General features: G+C 38.7%; 1 protein-coding gene across 1 annotated transcript in view; it reads right to left on the bottom strand.

Moving 5' to 3' along the window:
• Positions 1 to 457: 457 nt before the first annotated feature.
• Positions 458 to 23,040, bottom strand: part of SLC5A12 (solute carrier family 5 member 12) — a 41,869-nt gene continuing 19,286 nt past the window's right edge. The window contains exons 7-15 of the mRNA XM_030864947.2: positions 21,997 to 22,126; positions 20,509 to 20,597; positions 15,758 to 15,870; positions 11,085 to 11,152; positions 9,573 to 9,659; positions 6,646 to 6,812; positions 5,697 to 5,800; positions 2,594 to 2,721; positions 458 to 610 (exon numbers count right to left, since the gene is read on the bottom strand). Of these exons, the coding sequence (XP_030720807.2) occupies positions 458 to 610; positions 2,594 to 2,721; positions 5,697 to 5,800; positions 6,646 to 6,812; positions 9,573 to 9,659; positions 11,085 to 11,152; positions 15,758 to 15,870; positions 20,509 to 20,597; positions 21,997 to 22,126 (1,039 nt within the window). The remainder of the gene's footprint in view (positions 611 to 2,593; positions 2,722 to 5,696; positions 5,801 to 6,645; positions 6,813 to 9,572; positions 9,660 to 11,084; positions 11,153 to 15,757; positions 15,871 to 20,508; positions 20,598 to 21,996; positions 22,127 to 23,040) is intronic.

The following is a 23,040-nucleotide window of genomic DNA, read 5'->3' as shown; positions in this document are numbered from 1 at the left end:
CTGGGGTGGATGCCATTCCCTTGTCTTATCAGCGGTGGCAGAGAAGCATTTAATATGCATCTCCCCTCCTGCAAACTCCAACATATTTGATGGTTTAAAAAAACTACAGAAAAACCCAACAAACAAAATCCCTGAAGTTTATTATAACACAAAGCAAGGAGACTGATTCTTGCACTACGATGAAATCAAGCCCTAGTTTATTCAAAAAGGAAGTTGCCGGGCACTTAACGCTTGGCTGTTTTTTCTCACCTGAAAGTGGGGTCTTCCAAAGAATAACCTGCAGAATATTCTTGGGAACAGTCATGTTATTTGTGGTCTTGAATAAGTGTAAATACATATTAGACATCCCTGTCTTCTAGCAGGGGCAAGTACAGAAGTCTACTAACCAATGGGCAAGAAGTGTGTGGGCTGTGTGTGTGTCGTGTGTGTGTGTGCGCATGCGTGTGTGTGTGTTGCCTTAGAAATGGGTAATCTTCTCTAAAGCCATGTTGTCACAGTTTTTGTCCTTGGGATCATAGCCTGGAACATGGACCAGGCTTTCTCGCCTGAGGCCGTTTCGTAAGACAGAGTCAGCCCCTTGTTTCCAGGTACTGCCATTCTCAAGGTTTTCCTGAGGAAAATGGAAAGACACATATCAGTGGGATAGTCTTAATGTATTCCAAATCAAACTGAGGGAATCTTGCTTAGGCCTCTCCCTTTGGAAAAAAATGATAGATAAATATGAAAATAACTAAATGATAAACATGAAGTAAATAAATGATAGATAAATATGAAATGATTGATAGATATGAAAATAAGTACAAATAACTGACCCAAGGCACTTCCTAACTGATCATTTTGATGCCTCAATCCATGTAGGTACTACTTCTAATGATCATAAAACAGAAAGAACAATTTAGTGAGCATTCACAATACATCGATGTGTGGTGTGAAGAAGTTTATATATCTAGTGCAACAGTCCTGTGAGGTAGTAGTATTACCTCCTGAGGAGAGACAAACCTGTGTCTCAGAAGGGCCCGCCCCTTCCTGTGAACAGCAAGGCCTCTGGTTACAACAGGGGTCCCTGTATGCAAACTTCCCAGGAGGCCGCTCAGGGTTAGCCTTTGGCAAAGGAGCCCAGTGGTGACACACTAAGTGCCCCCTCCCACTCTCGACTCAGCCTTGAGAACAGAAGCCACCTGCATCGACAGGATTTCTCATTTATTCCAGGAAACTCAGGCCTGGGAAGGTAAGTCTATAAAGCAGTAAATAACATGATTCTTTCTTTCTCGAACTTCCTCAAAATCCATTTATCCAAACAATACACTGCTTTGCTGGCTGTCCTCTCAGCAAATAGATTGCTTTCCCATTCTGAGCCCTTGTCAAGGTGATGCTGTCCTCGTGGCAAAACTATGAAACTCAGATTTACTTCACATACATGTTATTATGGTGTTTTGAGGAAGGAAAACAAATGACATCTTAGGAGCTGTGATAAGGGCGAAGAGTCTCTCTCCTAAAGTACTGAAAGAGTAAAATATCTGGGTCTGAAAGAACAATAATAAGCCCTCACTAAAAAAGAAAAAAAAAAAGCCTGCCTGTAATCAGGCTGAGAGGACAGACACAGATAAGACCCGTTGCAACCCCAACAGGAAACAGTGCTTCTTCCAAGGTCTTGGAATTACCGGTTGCCATAGTAATTCATTGAGTGATTGCTGCTCTTTGAGCAGTGCTGCCCCAGGTGGCTTTATCTTCATTCCCACTTCTCTTACTTAGACCCTTCTCAGAATCTTTCAGTGGGAGCCCGAACCTTTACCCTCTTGTTGAGAGTGGCACTCCCTGGTTCCCCTGGGGTAGCCCTGTCCCCTTGCTGTATGTATCAAGTCAATAAGTCCAATTTGGTCTGACCACAGGCTGTTCCTGGTGGTCTTGGGCTGATATGACCTTAATCGTACTCAGACAGTGTCTCTAGACCTTAATAGCACTGGAACAATGTCCCTAGCCCTGTGTGGCCTAAACACAATTCTCAGTGGGACAAGGGGAGAGCTGGGAGGTTATGTAGATCCTGTCACTTCTCTACCTAAGAAGTTCCACCAATAAATCTTACTTTATATTTACACCTCATGGCACACTGGAGATGTTCATGTGTAGATCACGGTGCATGGTTTCCCCCAGTTCACAGATAAAAGCTGAAGTTCCAAGAGGTTAAATAACTCACCCAAGGAAAGTTAGACATGGAACCAGGATTAAACCCAGGGCTGACTCTAAAGCCCATGCTTTTCACCATTATACTAGATGTGCCCCCTCTTTTCTTCCTTTTCTATTATTAATTTTTAAAAATTTTCCTAGAATTTACCCTCACAGGGATTAAAGGGAATTTTGGAACTTGATCAGTTGCAACGACAATTCAGCCCAAAGGCACATTTACCTATCAACATAATTTACGTGCTTAAAAACTAGTTAGCTGAGGTAACTGAAGTGGAAACCCAGATTCTTTCAGGTTCTCATATCCACTGCCTTCCCTCCTTGCACCCAGCCTTGTAGATGGTTTAAATGGGCAGAAAGGGAATCCTTTTGAGCCAATTCACATTATTCAGAAGCTCAAACATCAGCTCACCTGCTCTGTTCCACTGTCATGCTGAACACCACACCAGCACAGTGTTTTGTATTTCTTGGACCAAAAGCAAAATAAATTGCAAACCGGTCTAATTAGCAGCGGTTGAATATCCTTGCCCTTTTGGTGACCTATTAACAAAAGGAAAAATGGGTAAGTTGTTGCACGCTTCCAGGGGTTTCTTTGATGATTTAAGCATTGTCCACTTGAGAAGCAGGTCACTTCTTAGGAGAAGAGTGAAAAGAGGCCTGATTGGTTAAAATACAGAAATTGGTAACTGCTCAAAAAAGTGAGAGTTTGCTTTTAAACATCCACAAACTGTCAGGTCAGGCAAACTCACGGCCTTAAACAAATAGAAACAACATATTTATTTTTAAATATTTATTGTGGAAAACCCTCCTAGTACCCTTTGTAGGCCAGCAGAGGAGATTACAGGAATTATATAATTTCTTCCTTTAGGAAAGCTCTCAGTTTTCCACCAAATCAGATCTATTAGAGGTCATCAGAATCAGTATTAGTGAAATTAGGAAGATTATTTTTACTGTTTTTTCTTCCTTTCATGCCAGCATCCTGAACAAGGAATACCTTCATGTTTCCTCCAGCTACTCTGGACTTCCCTGACATCTCCTTCCTTATCATTAAAACATACCTGTTCAATGTCCTATTCCTTCAACCCTGTTGTGGAACCAGAGTCTCCGGCCATCAGAGCCTAAAATATTTACTGTCTAGCCTTTAACGTAAAAAGTTTACTAACCTCTGTGTTGGATCTTTGATCTTGTCAGAGAAATGTTATAAATTACATTCTAAATTGTCAGGAATCATATATATGTGTACGGTAAACATATGGCCAGAGGGTCTTTGTTGCAATTACTCAACTCTACCTTTGTAGAGTGAAATCAGCCAGAGACAATAGTATATGAATGGGCATGACTGTGTTTCTATAAAACTTTATTTATAAAGAGAGGTAATGGACCAAATGTATTCTTAGTTTACTGATCCCCGACCTAAGAGATAAACTTAATGAATTGATAACTAAAGGTTTTATATCTGAGACCTGTAGCTACATGATACATGAAGAAACAAATTGGGAAGGTTCACACGAGTACAAACTGCTGTGCAGTGGAAACCAGACTAGAATAAACCCACACAGTGCCCTCAAGAGTGGGAGGTTCTGGCCACCTAATAAACTGATGAAGATATTTGTTCTTGACTTAGGAAATGGTATTTTCATTTCACGAGGTTAACCAGATAAAGGAAAACAACTCTTAACTGCCCAGTAGAATTTTACCAGTAATAACAAAAACTTTAAAGTATATCTTGGGCCAAGATCACCTTTTAATAGCTGATGCAGAGAATCATTAATGATATAAACCATCTGGAGATACTAATCAAAATAGACATAATTCTATTTTATGAGTAACATAAATAGCATATATTCGAAGTGCTAGATCATCTAGAAGAAGCAGAATTGAAATGAGCACCTATTAAGACCAAGCAAGACAAATAGCAAGAACAAGACAATATACGACACACGATGAGCAGGCCCACAAAAGGCCTCTGGCTTCCCCACTGACCCTGTCCTGCAAACAGTTAACATTTTAAGACATTTTTAAAGATTCACTGGGTGTTATAGAAGGTTTATGAAAGCCCCTTTGTGACCAGACCTGAAGGTGTTCAGATAGCACTAGGGCCTCATTTGGAAGATAGGTACCAGGAGGCAAGGATCAAAACTATTTTCAAAGATTTGGTCGAGTGCCATAACTACCCTCTGATAAAGTGCTTCCTTTTGGTGTTAAGGACATTTCCCTAAGATTTTGGATATTTGTAGAAAAATAAAACCCAAGGGTTGATACAAGGACAGTTGTTTGTGCTCAAGATGGCAAAGAAGTTTCCATCTAAATACAACATAATGGCTGCTGCATCAACACAAGAACATGTCAATTCCAACAAGCATCTGGAAAATACCTCGAATTTATGATGCCCACAATACCTGCTTTGGAACCAGGCAGCTAAAACTCTAGCTGTCTTCTAAAGGTGACTGACCACTCAACTGATAAGTCTAGGTGTATCCTACTAGGATCAAGGAAGCCTCCATGGTTGTTAGGGCACTGAGGAAAAAATCTAAGCACCATAAATAGACCACCTTTCATTTGAGCCCATTTTCCATAAAGAAAAATATTTGGGGAGTTCATGAACAGCTGGGGTTACAAAATTTATGTTCTATTCCTTATCATAGCCAAGATTGGCTTAAATTTAAATGAAGAGCTGGTGATCTCTTGCCCAGAGCAATAAGGCATTGGAGCTTGCACACAGTGTTTCTAAGTCACCAGGAATATTGCCATTCAGATTTTGTGTTAAGTAGGAATCTTGACTTCCCGTATAGCCTGTGACTATATAATGGTAGTGGAAAACTAGAATATCTTAATATTTGATTCAGCTAAACTGCATACTCCAAAGAGGCAGAGTAGATTACAGTGGGCCTATTCTACACTATCCTCCCCCACCAATCCTTCATGAGCTTTGGCATAAAAAGGACACTGAACCATCAGAGGGACTATGGCTCAAGGTACAGGGGGGAAGTCAACACTGGTACCAGAAATGGCGTAGAGTGAAGCTGCTCACTGCAGAACTCCTGGGCCTAGAGGACTGGCCTCCGAAGGACACCATATGCAAAAGCAACAGTAAGACTCTCCTCTGCTTATCTAGTAGGTTAGTAAAGGCTAACCCATGAGATAGTAAGGCATTTATAAGGAGAAAACTGCAATGAAGGGGAAAAGAACCACTCTTAATATGTAATCTTCTTACTGATATATTGCAAAGGATTCATCCTACTCAGGCCCCTGAGGGCCATGTGTCTAAAGATCTTTTTTAATAATATATGGGGAATATTTAAGAATACACTATACATATTAGTAATCGTGTGTACAACAATCAGGGGGATGCTTTTACATGTCAGTTTGGAGAAAGTAGATAATATCTCTTTGGGAAAATGGACTTTTTGTGGTGGACCCAAATTCAGACCCATAAGACAGCTGCCTAGTCCAGAAGTGGGTGAGACCAGCCCACGTCTTTCTTGGTCCCCAGAAGAGGAAGGCATGTAACCGACCTGTCGCAAAGCTGATGATTACTCCAGCAGCCATGCATCCCAGGCAGCCTACTGCACTGTAGTATAGGTAGGAGAGCGCATACCAGGTCTCAGCAATGGCAGGTCTGCAGAGAACAATGGCACATCATCAGTTCCGTGTGTGTGAAAGCAGGATTCACAGTGACTTACAGGACAGCCGAGGGTTCATTTTAGGGACTGGCATCTCTCAAAACCCTCAAAGCTTAACTTTTTGTCACTTGATTATTTTTTTAAAAAAACCGACTGTAGACTAGTTGTACTTTATATTCCACTCAACCCAATCCATCTGTAAATTACAAGTCTTGCTACTGAACCATAATTGCAATGAGGACCGTGCCTTCCATTTCTTCTGCACTATTTATTCTTCAGACATTTACAAGGCCCAGATTTAGTGCCAGAAATTGTGACAGACACTGGAGATTAAAGATGAGTAAGCCACAAAGTCTACATGTAGGAGCTGACAATCATAAAATAGGCTAAAACGCCGTGGTGGAAGAGAAACAAAGGATTTGGAGAATATTCAGAAAGAGTGTCAAACCCAGGCTGATATGTGAGATGATGCCTCAACTTATTTTTTTAAAATGGTTAGTTTTAATCAATCAAAGATGGCAGTTAGGGCTAGGATTTAGCATTCCAAGAAAAGAGGATAGAATAAGCACAGGCAGTAAGGAAGAAACAACATAGTGGACCTGAGAACTCAGACCTCCAATTAGCCCTCTTGCCAAGTTCACTCTTGGGCATCAGGATGCAGAGGGATGGATATTTACAGAAAGCTGGAACCCCCAGACACTCTTCAATGATGGGTACCACCCAGAGCGATTCTCATAGGGGAGCAAGATGGTCTCCTCAGACTTAGCACAGAAGAATGCACTTTTCTCTAACCTGGTGACCCTCTCTCTGGGACCTGATGCTATCCTGAAGGTCAGCATACCTGCTGGACAGCAGTGGAGGCACTGATTCTGTCACATTTGATGGGACACACTGGTCAGTTGATAAAGGCAAAGGCCATGTCTTGGAGGTTGGTGCAGGGTAAATTAAGGCCCCAATGGCCACCCAAAATGACAAGATGATCCCAGTCAGAAGGCCTCCTAGGGCACCCTTGATGAAGAAAAAAAAAAAAAAAGTAATGAGAGATTTGACAAAGCCATTGAAAGAATAGTGAGGTGATGAGTCTTGTATCTCAGGGATTCTGGTTTTCTACCCCAGATCTTGGCCACATGTACTAGAAACAGCCCACTTACACTGCCTGCCTTCAACCCCCCACAATGTAGCTTCACATAGGAATAAATGGTTCTTTAAATGAAGACATTGGAGGGTTTTACTGTGGGCATTATATGTAAAATTTCTAGCAGGAATTTCTTTTCTCCTTTTTGGCTTCTTCCTCATCACTTCAACATCTGCTGAACCTCAGTTTCCAGTAGAAGAGTTTCAGAAATGCAGGAAAACCTCACATAATAGAGTTACTGGGGTCATTTTTCACTGACAGCCATTATAAGCTACTACTATATAGAAACTTTTACCCTCATAGCTCTTCCCAAGTAATTCTTCTCAAGTCCTCTGACTCCCAAGTTTGGAGTTTTTAGTTTGAGTCTAACTACTAGCAAGTATATTTACTAGTCCTGTCATTTAAGGGTCATACTTCTGATAAAAAGTTAAAAGTCAATGAGTCATTTCTCCTGTAAAGGAAGCAGAACAATCGAGCAGGGATCACGACCACTGGATGTTGCTGGTCTCTGCCAGATAGCCGAGCCTTCTCTGTGACAGAAAACAACTTGTTGGTTTCTCTATTTATTCAGAAAAAAAGACTCCTCAGTTACAGCACCAGAATGTTCTGTTCGTTTTAGTTTGGGGGAAACTAAAGCAATGTGTATGATTCGAATACCTGGGCCCTTGGTCTAGACCAGTGGTCTGCAAACTTCTTAACAGCCAGCTAAGGAGTATTTTAGGTTTTGTGGGCCATTCAGTGTCTGTCACAACTACCCAATTCTGCCATCACAGCACAGAAACAGCCATAGACAGTATATATACCTAGGAGAGTGGCTGTGTTCCAGTAACACTACGTGTGGTCACTGAAAGGTGAATTTCACAAAATATATATGTGTCATGAAGTATTATTTTGCTTTTGATTTTTGACAACTATTTAAAAATGTCTAAACCATTTTTAGTTTGCAGGTCACCCAAAAACTGGAGATCAGCTAGATTTAGCTTGAGGGATATAGTATGCTGGCCCCTGGCCTACCAGTAAAGGGTAAATGGACTTCAGTAGGAGAGTCAGCCCTCACTGATTTATAGTAGCTGCCTGGAGAGACGTGCTGAGAAGGATTCTGAGGTTGCATCCACACTCTGTGGAAAGAGAGCCATGATTGATTAGTACTATCAGCTATGGCTAACGACAAGGGGAGAGGTGACCCCAATTGGTATTATTTACTTTCCTCTATCTAGAACAAGGTGGTTTCCTGGATTAAATAGCAGGACCGTAACTCGCTAACATAGATAAATTAATGTTTAGAATGAACTAAGTTGTTATGTTGCTAGTTATTAGGTTTTTTTTGTAGCTAGGAAATTACCTTTCCTCATATTATCTCCGCAAGAATTAAACTATCCCTGTCAACCTCAATCTCAGAAAAGTTGATTAAAACAAAGTGTCTCCTAATAAGACTGCAAGGAAGCACCACAAATTCCCAAATGTTTCACATCTATCCACTCTCTTTACCTATCTACACAAGATTTATCTAGAATAGAGGTCAATAAGGGTCAGGTAGCCACGGAGACCTAATTAGGTATACCATGTGGCTCGGGCTTTATCAAGACTCCTATAGTATATTTAAAAATATGAAAAACTGGGCTTCCCTGGTGGGAAAATATGAAATTTAAAAATATGAAAAACTGGGCTTCCCTGGTGGCACAGTGGTTGAGAGTCCTCCTGCTGATGCAGGGGACATGGGTTCGTGCCCCAGTTTGGGAGGATCCCACATGCCGCGGAGCGGCTGGGCCCGTGAGCCATGGCCGCTGGGCCTGCGCGTCTGGAGCCTGTGCTCCGCAACGGGAGAGGCCACAGCAGTGAGAGGCCCGCGTACCGCAAAAAAAAAAAAAAAAAAAAAAAAAAAGAAAAACTAACTAACTAAATAAAAATATGTATACAGTCAGGTTTCCTAGAGTCTAAAGACTTTCTAAAAAGATTTGCATGTAAGTGGATGAATGAATGCAATAAATGACAAATGGCAACTTTGCTAGATTGAAAAAATTATATTTTAAATATTTAAAAATATTACTATAGTACTATTTTTCCAAATAAGTGTTCCTTTTGATTTATGTTTACTACACAGTCATCCAACCAATGTTTACTTAAAGGCAAACCACTAGCTTGTCAGCCAAGAACACCAAGAAGATTCAGCTGTCAGAATATACCAGGCTGGTCTCCCCTCCCTTTCTTAAATTAGTTAATTAATTAAATTACTTATAATTTTGGGTAACTAAATATAGAAAAGAAAATTTACATTTTTAAAGTTTTCAAAATCATGTTTTAACTAAACTATGTCTGATCTCAATATCTACTTTAAATTTCATTTTGTGGGCTCTTAATTTAGAGAAGATGATTTAAACCCTACAGAATCAGGTTTGATGCCATGACATATGGTATTTCATGACCACTACTTTCTTGGCTTTCTGCTCCTAATACAGCTTCACTGAAGTCAGAGATTGGAAGGCTGGGGTTCTATTTAGTTCTGCTGTAGAAAGAAGCCCCCATTTTTTTCTGGCAAAGACAAATAGCGTTTCCAAGGAGGACTGAGAGGAGGGAGAAAATGTCTGAGGCCCAGTCTCAGCTGGGAAGTGTGAAGAGGGGCGTGGGAGACTTACCTTCCAGTTCACAAAAGGGAACAGGATTCCCAGAGAGAACAAGCCCAGCATTGGTCCCCCACACATGCCGTGGATGCTGAGGGCAGCCTGTGGATCAAAGCAGATCAGATCAACACTACACTCCCCTGAATCTGTGGCCCACCTAGGACCACCCCCTTTCTTGGACCGGAGATGAAATACAGTCTTAGTCCTGACTGTGCCACTCATGAATCATGTGCTTCCTGGAAATCATTTCTCCATTCTGGGCTCATTAATAAGCAATGTGTATGTAAAACACCAAAAACGCCTACAAACATACGTGTGTGAGGGTGTGCACGTGTGTGTAAACACACACAGGCAATTTGGATTTGGTAGAATAAGTTTTCCCTCAAGCTGGAACTTATTGATTTGTTTATATTTTCTATCTTATCAAAAGCTTTTTAAATAATGTACCTAATAAATACATCTATAACTTATGTTGAATATCTCAGGTAGTTGATCCAGCTGTTCTAATTTAGTTTGAATAATTTTATAATTTTAATAATAATAATTGTCTGTTACCCCACTCCTGCTATCCCAGCAGAATACCTCAAGGATGTTGAAGCATTAAGTTGGGACATGATGGGGAGGACATTGGACATTCCATATCCTATAACAAATTTTTATGGCTCTGTTTCCTTTGGATATAGAGAGAGTTTGGCAAATGCATTTCCATATCTCTTAACCTCTAAGTTATTGAAGCCGGTGAACTGGTTAGGGGCTTTAATTAAGCTAGTTTTCTATCAACCTATAATAGCCTTGGGCCATGGCCTTGCAGAAGTCTTGAATATACACAGGCACTGACATGCCTGCAAGGGAGCATGTACACACATATGTGTGTGCGCGCGCGCGCGTGCACACACACACACACACACACACACAAAGCTACTCTGCAATGCAGCCCTGTCTAGTTCTATCAATACAACTGCAGGTCTCTTAGATAAAGTGGCTGTGATAAGGATGCTCTAAAGACTTTATACATATTTCCTATTTGTCAGGCACCCCTATGTGTCTTATGTGTCAGATAATAAAGATGAAATACCCTGGCACTCTAAATAAATGACCTCATTTCATCCCCACAATTACCCTGCTTAGTTGGTAGCACTAACTGGTAGTTAGTAACCAACTGGTAGTTGGTAGCACTAACAGTTAGCTTGAACATAAGCATTCTATAAATGTCAATTGTAATTATTGTTTTTCCTGCTAAGATTATCATTCCTACTTTTATTTCAGGATCATACATTCTCAGATCTGGATTTCAAAAGGTTTTCTAATTTTATTACAGTGTACCTTGTCACTGAGTCTCATTACTAGATTTTAAAAGTTTCCCCTCTTGAAAGAAATTTTGGTTGAAATTTTACATGCATGTGTAACTTGGACCTGGTATCGGAGAGTATGAGCATTTGGGATTTGGAGGAATAGGAAAAGTATTAGAAAAGAAGGTGGGTAAAAAGTTGCTACGAAATCAAATGTGTCTTTTTCCTCTTTCATTACCTGTACAACGCTCCCCAGGAGGGATGCAGCCACAGCCATGGAGGTACATATTATGCCAAACAAGAGACCTGGAGGAAAGAAACTTCATGACTATCATCCAAGCTGGCTTTGAGGGATCCACTGAACTCCTGCCCGGGGCCGTCTCTCATGTAAACCCTATCAGAAGGGGTCTCAGGAAGGACTGTCCACCCCGCTTAGCCATCACAAGCCCCAAGAGGGCCATTTAAGAGACTTTCTCCCAAAGACATGCTTTCCTAGGTCAGGCAGAATGAGCTGGAATCCAGCCTTGAGGAGTCTTCTCTACAAGATTTAAGAAAAATGCTGTCCTGGTGACTTCTCTGGTGGTCCAGTGGTTGAGACTTCACCTTCCAATGCAAGGGGTGTGCAGGTTTGATCCCTGGTCAGGGAGGTAATATCCCACATGTCTCGTGGCCAAAAAACCAAAATATAAAACAGAAGCAATGTTGTAACAAATTCAAGAAAGACTTTAAAAATGGTCCACATCCAAAAAATCTTTAAAAAAAAAAAAAAGAAGAAGAAGAAAACTGTCCTGTGGAAGCAACATGAAAATGCAGAAAGGTCACTGGTCTACTAGGCTAATCCAGATTAAATTCGTGAGAATTAAATCCATTTCGACCACTCACCAATAATCAGCTGAAGACGTTACTAACCTCTCTGGGATATGGGTAGTTTTCATCATTAAAATGGCTAAATAGTTATACAGTTTACCTCACAGATTTTGAAAATCTGGAAAATTTTTCTGGTCTTTTCATGCTTTATTCATACCTTCATTATGGCCCTCAGTATACTGTGTAATGATTTCTTTATTTACATGGCTATGTTGGAGCACCATAAGGGCCATCAGGGTACCGTGCTCTGCAGCATCTTGCACAGGGTGCCTCCAGCATCATAGGATCTCGCTGGATGAATCAACATATCCATCTTAGTAATCTTTTAAAGGTGATGTCTTCTTTCAAACCATCTTTTTAAAAATAATTGTTTTTCTACATCTTTGTTTAAAAACTATCTTAAAAGTCATTCAATTCACATTACAATCCATAGACTAAATGAGAGGGACAAGGTGCTGGAGAGGGATTTAGACAGACACACAGTGACAGAAATAGAGAAAATGATTTTTCTCATTCTGTTTGAAATTCTCTCTCAGCTAAATATTTGGCTGAGTTCCCAATGTCACCATTAATGCAATTTTATTGAGTACTGACCATATGTCAAGCACTTTACTTAATGCCAGTGCTATAAATGCCGCTGCCCCAGAGATCGCACATTTTAGGAAGGGACTACACATAAATAAATTAATTTATCCAACAGTGCCTGTTGCATAGCAAGTACTATGTGCTTTCCATTATTATTATTGTCATTATTATTATCATCATCATCATCATTTCAGACTTAGTACATGATATCTCTAAAATTTATTATCAGGAATTCACTTTTAAGATGAAATCAGGATAGCGAATTTTAATGCTATATTTTCCAACTTCTCAGTAAAACACAGAAAAATAAGGAAACTCACACAACACTAAAATCCAAGTTTGATCAATAAACACCTTTCAGAATTCTAAAATTGTTCCCATTATATTTAAAGATGATAGATTAGAAACAATGTTTGCCCTCGCTCTCTTTCACTTCATGAATAAGCAGAACTCCACCTGCCTGAAGAAAATAACAAAAATGTCTTTTCTCTGCTACCGATTACCCTCTTGCTGGGCCAACGGTTATATGTTTCGAATGGGATTCTAGGCAACCACCCCTCAATTCAAGGTTCTACATTTTTGTGCTGACTAGAGAATTGATTCAGTTCCCCTCTCCCCCATATCTTTACACTTCCACCAGATTGCAATCAATAGCAACCTGCAAGGCAGCGAGTTTAGGGGAAATTGGTGGGGTTCCATGCAGACCTGGAGTGTACGGATCCACAGATAAAGCAGTAAATGTGTGTGGGGGGGTAGAGAAAGCACCACCGTTGCAGCAAATACTATGGATTTTCCAAGTGCTACATCAGCTCAGAGGATCAGACAATAAACCATGGGCAGAAGAGGAATTTCTACCCAGCATATTCATGAATGTCTGCTAGAAATTGGGAATTGCACCAGGAGTGATGCCAATCCACCTGCTATTAGCTGTAACTCATTATGCAAGATAGTGAAAAAATTAAGGCAATTCAACTACCCAGTTAACAAACATTCGGTCAGCACCAATCTCTCCTTGTTCAAGCATAAGGAAAAAGAAAAAAAGAAATATGGGATCCATGCCAAAATATTACTAAACAAGGAAATGAATAATTAACCTGAAAACTCAAATACAGAATATGTTTTCTGGAAATACTTAAGAGCCAGAAAAAAAAGTATTTAGAAACTGGCAATTTCAATATGATGCAAAACACATAGATTCAATGACGCAACAAGTGCAGTTCAAGAGAAAGCAAATGATATGAAAACACAACAAAGTAGGGTGCAACACCCATAAGTTTAGATGAAGATGAATCCAGGTGTGATAAGGAAGAACTATAAGGAAATTAAAAATTATAATAGTTGACCAAGCACTTCCTCACCTAGGTATTTACCAAAGAGAAATGAAAACATGTTCACAAAAAAGACCTGTGCAAGAATATTCATAGCAGCTTTATTCATAAAAAACTCAAACTGAAACAACCTAGGTCCATCAATAGAAGTAGAAGTTAAAAAAAAAAGGTAAATCCATACAATGCCATACTACTCGGCCATAAAAAGGGATAAACTACTGATATAAAAAAAACCATGGGTGTATCTCAACAATATTATGCTGAGTGAAAGGAGTCCTTACAAAAAAGAGTGGTACTGTGTGATTCAAGTTATATGAAATTCTAGAAGAGGTAAAACTGATCTATGATGAAAAATACCAGAATAGTAGCTGCCCCTAGAGGGAATTGGGAGTAGGAATTACCAGAATAACCAAGAGAACTTTCCAGGGTCATAGTAATGATTTATATCTTTAGTGATTGAGTTACACAGGTGTACACATTTTTCAAAACTCAGCAAATGTATAGTTAACATTTGTCCAATTCATTGTGGGTAGATTTTACATTTAAAAAACTTTAACCAATTATTGAATTCTAGTTAATAATATGCTAAAATAATTAGGGGAAAGTGTACTGATGTCTGCAATTTATTTTTAAGTGTATCAAATATATGATGCATTAATGGATGGATATAGAGCTAGATAGATATGTGAAAAAGCAAGTTTAATAAAACATTAATGGAGAATCTTGGTGGCATATATACAGGAGATCATGGTAAATGTCTTTAAACTTTTCTGTATGATTGAATTTTTATAGTAAAATGTGAGGAACAAAACACAACAGCAGAATTCAAATCATTATTATCAAGAAAATTACTTTGTGGAGAACTTAAAGTAACATTGAGAAAAAAACCTGAGCCCTTCAAGCATGCAGAGGAAAAGGACAAAGCTATGAAAATAAGAGAAATAATGAAGAATATGGAGAACACAAACCCCAAATTAGGGGAGTATTTAAGAATAAGGGTACGATAAAACTATCAATATTTGTAGGCAATAACCACACTTATTAGAAAATCAATTAAAATTTTAAGAATCAACCAGAGTTGTGCCAATGGCCAGATATGTGCTTTACAAAACAAACAAACAAAAACAAAAAGCTATAGCATTTCCACGTTGATAGTAAACAGTTTAGAAGATATTATGGGGAAAACATTCCATTCATAATATCGATGAAAGAAGTAGAAGGAGGAGGAGAAGAAGAGGGAGGAGGGGGAGAAGCAGAAGAATGAAGACATGAGGATAATTAATATCTAAGAGAGAAAATATGGTGTTAAATGCAAAATGCTATTGCTAGATGGAAAACTTATAAAGATGTTAATTATTTCCAAATACGTTTTTCAGTTTAGTGCAGTTCTGTTGAGATGGGGGTGTGTGTGTGCAACTAGATAACATGCAGTGAATTATTTTAAACTTAATCTGAAAGAATAAACAAACATGAACAGCCCAAAATTTGTTTTTGCAAAAAAAGAAAAAAAACAGTCACAACATTTAAATTTCTTCCTAAAAATTGACAAGAGCTGCTCTACCAGATATTTTAAATAAAACACTGCAAAGCTATAGTATAAAACAAGATGGTATTAGTTCTGCAATTGATAAATAATTTAATTTAATGAAAATAAGTATATAATATTAAACATATCCTTATAGATAAAATAATTTTATATTGCATATTATTACTACTAAAACTATTAAAAACCAATGAAGAATATTTGGTAATAAAGGACTCTTTAGAAAAGAATTTGGCTTTATTAGACAAGCTGACTGGCAATAGTGAGCAGAGCATCTTCCTCTGTGGAGAGACTAAACAGGATCAATACATAGCATAATCAAGAGGTGTTGATGTGATGAATCTAGGGTGTAGGATGAACACAGAAGAATGTTGAATGTAAGGTTGGTAAAAGCTAAGCTAACTGGTCATTCTTTCCTAGTACCCTCTTGGTATCTCCAGAAGTGTAAGAATTGACATGTGAGATTCCTCGTGTATCTTCACATGCACTTGTGCCTGTCAGAGTGCCCTGAATAGTGTGTGCAGGATTTGACACGTACCACACGTTCATTTCATGATATGGAATAGAAGATCCACCGGCTGTACCTACATAAGCCTTTACTGATCCAGGTGCTCAGCTTGTCGGAGAGATGGGGAAAACAGCTCTTGACAAAATCCTCAAACGTCACTGTTGCTAAGGCATTGATGCTGGCAGCCACGGTGCTACAGGTAGAGAAAAATGAGAACATAGTCCAAGGTAAATAAAGCTGACCGGCCTGCCCTGGTGTCCATGGCAAATAGACAAGGCAGGGCTCTAGAAAAAAAACAGAGACAGACATATGTCCTTATTCTGGAACTTCAGGGGAACTACATGACCTGTCTACTCACTCTTCAAAGCTGCTTCTGTGCTTAATGCTCTTTGATGTCTTCCTCTAACTCCAGTGAAGAAGCTAGGCTTCCATGCTGGAACTCTCACTGATTCCCCTAACAAGACATTAAATGAGTTAGCATGCAGTAGCAGAGAGATTGTGTGTGTGTGTGTGTGTGTGTGTGTGTGTGTGTGTGTGAAGGTTAAACTTGAGGCAGAAAGTACTGACTATCCTAATCCAGGAATCAGTACAATATGCCATTCATTCATTCATTCACTCATTCATTCATACCATTTATGCATCTGTTCATTCTGAGTACTAGGCATACAATGGTGAACCAGAAAGACATAGAGTTTACACTCTACTTGGCGACATAGACATTTAACAACGAATTATACAATTGACTACAATTGTTATGAAGAAAAATAACAGAGCTATGAAATCATGTCTTTCAGAGGCCTAAACCGATATGAAGTTAGGATATTCTTCCCAAAGGAAGTGATGGTTAAGATAGGCACTGAAAGGACCCATGCAAATTCAGAAAAAGATGTTTTAGAACAAAGGGAAAATTACAAGTAAATGCCTACAGATGGAAAACTTGTTTCATTCAACAACAGGAAGCCCCAGTGTGACTAGCATGCAATTAATAAGGGAGAAAGGGGCAAAGATAAGACTAGGAAGCAGGCAAAGACCAAAAGCACATAAAAGCTCTGATATTCTCTCTCTGACTTTCCAGAGTTCAGTCTTATAGCCCTAAAATTCGCTTAGTGGACAGAAAACCCAAGAAGTTCGAGTTTTCTTTGCAGAATAGCATGAAAGCTTATTAAATTCCTCATCTAGACCAGGAATATTTTAGCTAGTAGAATAGATGTTCCCTATAAGATTCCTCTTCTATCTGTAGATCCATGCAAGTCAAATAAGGAAAGGAGATGATCAAATAAAATAAACTTCCATGCTCCCAACGTATATGGCTCAAAATCCATCACTTGAAAGTTTCGAACATTAGAGTTAACCCTTGAATCCATTGGGAGGGAGGGAACAAAAAGCTGATTTTGGCCCAGAGGGAGCAGATTTGTAGAACCTTTGCTGGGTTGCTTTTGAGGTCAGACGTATTATCCATATGTCAATTTCTCAGATTCTAAAACTGTTACAAGATGGTGAAAATCGTTTTTTTTTTTTCCTATCTCTCAACCACCATCTCTTTACTCCACCCCCCACTCTCGTCTTTCCCTTTCCCTAACCCAATACCCTCCTTAATGTTATAGTAATAGTAATCTCTCTATAATATGTACTGTCCAGTGTCTCTTTCTTGGAATTTTAGAACTTGAGATCAAAAGAATCAACCATTCTCTTATGGAGGAATTAATCTGTTGACAGGTATATTTCTCCATTCTGGAGTCAGCTTTAAGAAAAATAAATAAAGCTCTGTAGGGAGGGACAAAATGAAAGCTAGCGTGTCACCCTACTTGTGTTTGATCCTCTGGTGTTCATTGTTTCTGTCCCTAGTTTCCTTGAGATACTAATACCAACACCACAGGACAATATGATTTTATATTACTGATGCAAAATCCTACAAAGAGTATTAGTAAAAATAATTCAACAGAACACTAAATTAAAATTATACCATAAGCAATTTAAAGTCATTATATGAATTAAGAGATGTCGCTATTTTTGAAATGTCAACATGTTAATATTAATATGCCAAAAGCTAAAAAAGCAAAAAATACTCATTTCAAAAATGCCAATAGTTTACCAAAATTCAATATTTCTCCCTGATAAAAATATTTCTTAAATTAGAATAAATATATGCATTTTTGTTCTTTTTTATGATTTTATTAGTTTTATATAAATATTTTAAAATGTAAATAAATAATATAGTTTAAACCAAAACCTGAAATCATATTTAATGGTAAAATCCAAGAACAATTCCCTTTAAAGTGCATAACAGGCACTTCCCTGGTGGTGCAGTGGTTAAGGATCCTGCCTGCCAATGCAGGGGACATGGGTTCGAGCCCTGGTCTGTGAAGATCCCACATGCCGCGGAGCAACGAAGCCTGTGCACCACACCTACTTAGCCTGTGCTCTAGAGCCTGCGAGCCACAACTACTGAGCCCACCTTCCACAATTACTGAAGCCCGTGAGCCTAGAGCCCATGTCCCCCAACAAGAGAAGCCACTGCAGTGAGAAGGCCACGCACCACAAGGAAGAGTAGCCCCTGCTCACCGCAACTAGAGAAAGCCTGCACGCAGCAACGAAGACCCAACACAGCCAAAAATAAATAAATAAATAAATTTATTAAAAAATAAAATAAAAAGATAAAGTGCATAACAAAACAAGGATTTCTGTAATCCCTCAATTTTTTTATCATTGTTCTCAAAGCATAATTACATAAGAGTGAACATAGAAGTGTAACTATTAGAAAAGAAGAAAACTCAAAAGTATTGGCAGGTATTGTGATTTGAGTACACCCAAGTTCTATAGAATTAACTGAAAATAATTAGGAAAAATCTGATATCAAGGGAAATTCTGTAAAAGAAATATAATGAATAAATACTAACCTAACATATTTTAAATCAAACTTTAAAGCTTAGTCACTAAAATTATTAGTATTGTCATAACTGTACACAAATAGATCAAAGGAATATAAAAGAAAATCCAGGAAAAGTTCCAAATATATAAAAGAAAGTAGGATGTGATAAAGGTAGCATTTCAAGTCAGTGGTGAAAATGTGGCTTTTTACTAAAAAATAATGGGCAACTGATATCTGAATGATTATTTATAAACATGGAATGGAGAAGCCTTCATAAGAATGATATAAACCCAGAAACCATAATGTAAAAGGATTGATTAATATGAAATAGAAGCTCAACATACTCAAAAATACTATTAATAAAGCAAATATACATAGGACAGATGAGAAAAATGAGACATATGTCAATAAGCTATTTTCTTATATACATAAGGAAGAAAACTCAAAAGAAAAAAATAGCAGGGAATATGAATTGGCAGTTTACAGAAAAAGAACTACAAACGGCCAGTGAAAGTATGGAAAGGTAGCCAACCCCACTTCTGATCAAGGGAATTTGTATCATACTAAGTGAAGTAAGTGAGACAGAGAAAGACAAATACCATATGATATCACTGCCATGTGGAATTTAAAAACGTGATACTGTCTTAATGTTTTAGTCCATTGCTCTCAACGCTCTTGCCCCCATTCTCCAAGTCACTATCATGTCTACCCTGGATTAAGGCAAAAGCCTCCTGTATAGTCACCCACTTTCACCACTCTTGCTTTAGTGATAGCCACTTCCCTCCACAAAGACTGAGTCTTCAGTTGTATGACATCATCAAACCTCCTTGCTTCAAAGCTTCCTATTTAATACGAAATGCCAGCTCTTTATTCTTTCATAAAGGTTCTTCCTGATCTGATGCCTGCTTGCCTCTTTAGGCTCCTCCCCATCTGCTGTCCTCCCCGTTCCTTATGCTTCAACTCTTCTCTCGGATCCTGAACTATTCCATACAGATTATCTCCTTGGGGCTTTGGTATTTGCCCTCCCCCCTGCCTGTAAAAGTTTCTGCCTGTGATCTTCACAGAGCTGGCTTCTCCACACACTTTAGATCTCAGCACAAATGTCATATACTTAAATAGGAGTTCACTAAAGACCCTATCAAAAACAAAGTCCCCAAACCTAACCTCTCTCTAGGCTATCACTCTGTCATTTCCTTTATACTATTTGTCATTATCAAACAATGCCTTGTCTTTTTTGTTGTTGTTTAGTTATATATTGTCCGTCTTCCATGTCTGCTAGAATGAAAACTCTATATCAGGGCAATACTTATGCTAGTCTTGTTCCCTGAAGTATCCCCACTGTCACCAGCTGTGCCTGGCATAATATAAACCTTCTAAAATATTTGTTAGAATAAATGTGTGAAAAATTTTGTACTTAGAATAATGTCTACATTTTGGATATGGATGTTCTTACATTTTGGATATGGATGTGCTTGAGTATGTTATTGAAGATGGAGAGAATGGATTGCGAAGCATAGATCTGTAAGAATGTATTGCAGCTGAATGAGGAATGCCAGCAGAGAGAGCTGCCTTGTGTGCTGGTGATGCGAAACCATGGGGGCAGTTGGCATCAGACAAGGTTGAGAAAATAAACAGAGAGATCTAGTGCAAAGGCGGACCTAGGTTTACATACCACCTCTGTAGTTTACTGTCTCACCATGGGTAAGTTATCTACCTTGCTAAATCTTAGTTTCCTTATTTGTAAGCTGATGATAATGAGTAGTTTCGGCCTCATATAATGTGTGACAACTAATGAGCAAATGCATATAAGGCATTCAGCAGGGCAGCTGACACACAGTGAATACTCAGTAATACTGATAATGACTACCAACATTACCTTTGTCATCCTGGTTGCCTTGCTATCACCATCCTCACCATCATCATTATCAGAACGTTATTGCCCAGTGTAGTCAATACACTAACCTCAGAGTTCCACTGAAGGCACAAGCCACAAAAAGTCCTGGGAGTCCTGGCATTGTGGCAAATAACTCCATGACGAAGTATGGCATCAGCTGAAGAGGAGGCAAAACAAGATGGGATTAATGGTCTCATCAGCAGTGTCTGAAATGTGGGACTGTATTGTAGCTTTTTAGCAAAAGGAGGTGGGAAAAAAAAGAAAAAAATAAAGTAACAATAAAGGAATTTGCCTGGACTATCATTGTTAAATGCTAACAAATGAGGTTATGATCAATCCAATTCCGTGGACCTGAGGTGCAGCTATAAGGGAGGGGAAGGGATAGGAAGGGGACAGTCATATAAGGAAAATGTTGGATGAACTTTAGAATATTCAGGAACTTTTAACTTTTTTTACGTTTGCAATGTGTGCTATTTTCTTGCCTGTTTACCCTTAATGTTAGAAACTAAATCCTAAAAACAAACACTTAAAACAGGTCTTCAGGGAGTCTAGGTATTATGGTTCTACTCTGAAGCCAGATTTGTGGGAGAGGAACAGCCACAGGACACATTGGGACAGTTGTATATGTAGGGGGAGAGGATAGAGACGATAGCTCCTCCTGAGAATATTCTCCGTGAATGGAGTTTTTAAGGATGGACAAAGAGATTGTCATACTGAGTAAAATAAGTCAGACAGAGAAAAACAAATATAATATGATGCCACTTATATGTGGAATCTTAAAATAATGGTACAAATGAACCTATTTACAAAACAGAAGTAGAGTCACAGATGTAGAAAACAAACTTATGATCACCGGGGGGAAAGGAGGAGGGGGGATAAATTGGGAGATTTGGACTGACATATACACACTACTATGTATAAAATAGATAACTAATAGGAACCTACTGTATAGCACAGGGAGCTCAATACTCTGTAATGACCTATATCGGAATAGAATCTAAAAAAGAGTGGATATATGTATATATATAACTGATTCACTTTGCTGTACAGCTGAAACTAACACAACATTGTAAGTCAACTGTACTCCAATAAAAATTAATTTTAAAAAGCATGCTTAATGTAATATATTGGGGTGATATTGTTTAAGCCATAATGAGAAGACATGAGCAGAAGCATTATAGAAATAAAGGTCATTTTGTTCAATCTGAGATTAAAGCATCGTTAACCAATGTTGTGATGGATAGAAAAAAAGAATTGAATGGTGGCATTGAAAACCAAAGCTATAGGTTCAAGTCCTCTTCCACTCTCCCCAGCCCTGCCCTGGCCCCAGTCCTTGCCTTCAAGGACAAGGTAAGATACCTTCTTTTTACATGTTCACTCCCCAGTATTAGAACCTGATCTGTGATAATATCATCCAAGAGGAGAGGAAAGAAATCAAGTCTTTGGGGTTTGGGAAATACCTAGAGGTCCAGGTCGAAAAAGAGAAAGGCTCAGTATCGATGGCCAGAAACACACTCATTTCAGCTGTTCCCCACTGGCCCCAAGGGAGCACATACCTGGTCTGGTGCTGAGATGATACCAGAAGTCCAGGGATCACAGTCTTTGAAGTGGGAGTACATGATTAAGCCAGAGAAGACAGCACATGCCAGAATGACCCAGAGGCCCAACAAGTTGAAATACAAGGCTCTAGAAAATAACACATGGATCTACTGGTAGACTCTATGTCATATTACAGTGTGGTCAGGGCATTACCAAAGACTCAAGGTAAAATTTGGGGGGCCTTTTTGCTATAAAATAAAATTCTATAGCCTTCAAGAATGTATATATTTTGATATCAAGTCACTATGTTATACACCTGAAACTAATACAAGTCGATCCTATTTCAATTTTTAAAAATCATTACTTTTTATACTTTTGCATTTTTTTTGTTTGGGCATGTTACAGTTTTAGACTGATTATGAAATTTGAACAAGGTGGATTTTTGATGGGTTTGCTTTTGAAATAGCTTTTCTGCAAAGTTGCAACGTGTAGTGTGAGGTCTATTTCCTTGGATGAAATTTCACGTATCAATCACTCATATTATATAACTTCAAGTAATTTCCCCCCACTCAATTCATGAAACTGTCAAAAAGCGAACTTTCATTTTAACGTCTTTTATTCCAGAGGAATGATGAGATAAATGTAGAAGTAGACACGTTTTGGAAATATTCGCTTTGGAGGTTAAATCAGATGAAGTTTAAAGTTCAGTTTTTTAAAAGGCAATAGAAGGTATGAAAAACCTAAAGTCATTTTCCCCACATTCTTTGGAGCAATTCTTTTTATTCTACAACAATTCTTTTTATTCTATAACATTCTGTTTAACTTCAGTTTGAGTGCATTTGTAGTATCCTATGGTTATTTTGTATTCATACTGTTCTTTGAAAGTCAAAATATTACACATCTTCTAAATCTCAGGGAAGACTTGAAAGTCGGCTGGCCTCACACTGGATCAGTGAGAGAACAAACAATCTTGCTCTGGAGAGAGTTTCAAGGCGCAGGGGGCCCAAAGAGCAACAGGAGGCATTTCCTGGGAATGTTTCATTTCATTCAAACAATGTCCA

Source organism: Globicephala melas, chromosome 8 (genome assembly GCF_963455315.2).
Source record: "Globicephala melas chromosome 8, mGloMel1.2, whole genome shotgun sequence".
Taxonomy (NCBI): domain Eukaryota; kingdom Metazoa; phylum Chordata; class Mammalia; order Artiodactyla; family Delphinidae; genus Globicephala; species Globicephala melas.
Note: the sequence above shows the minus strand (reverse complement) of the source record. Positions and strands in the feature narration are given on the sequence as shown.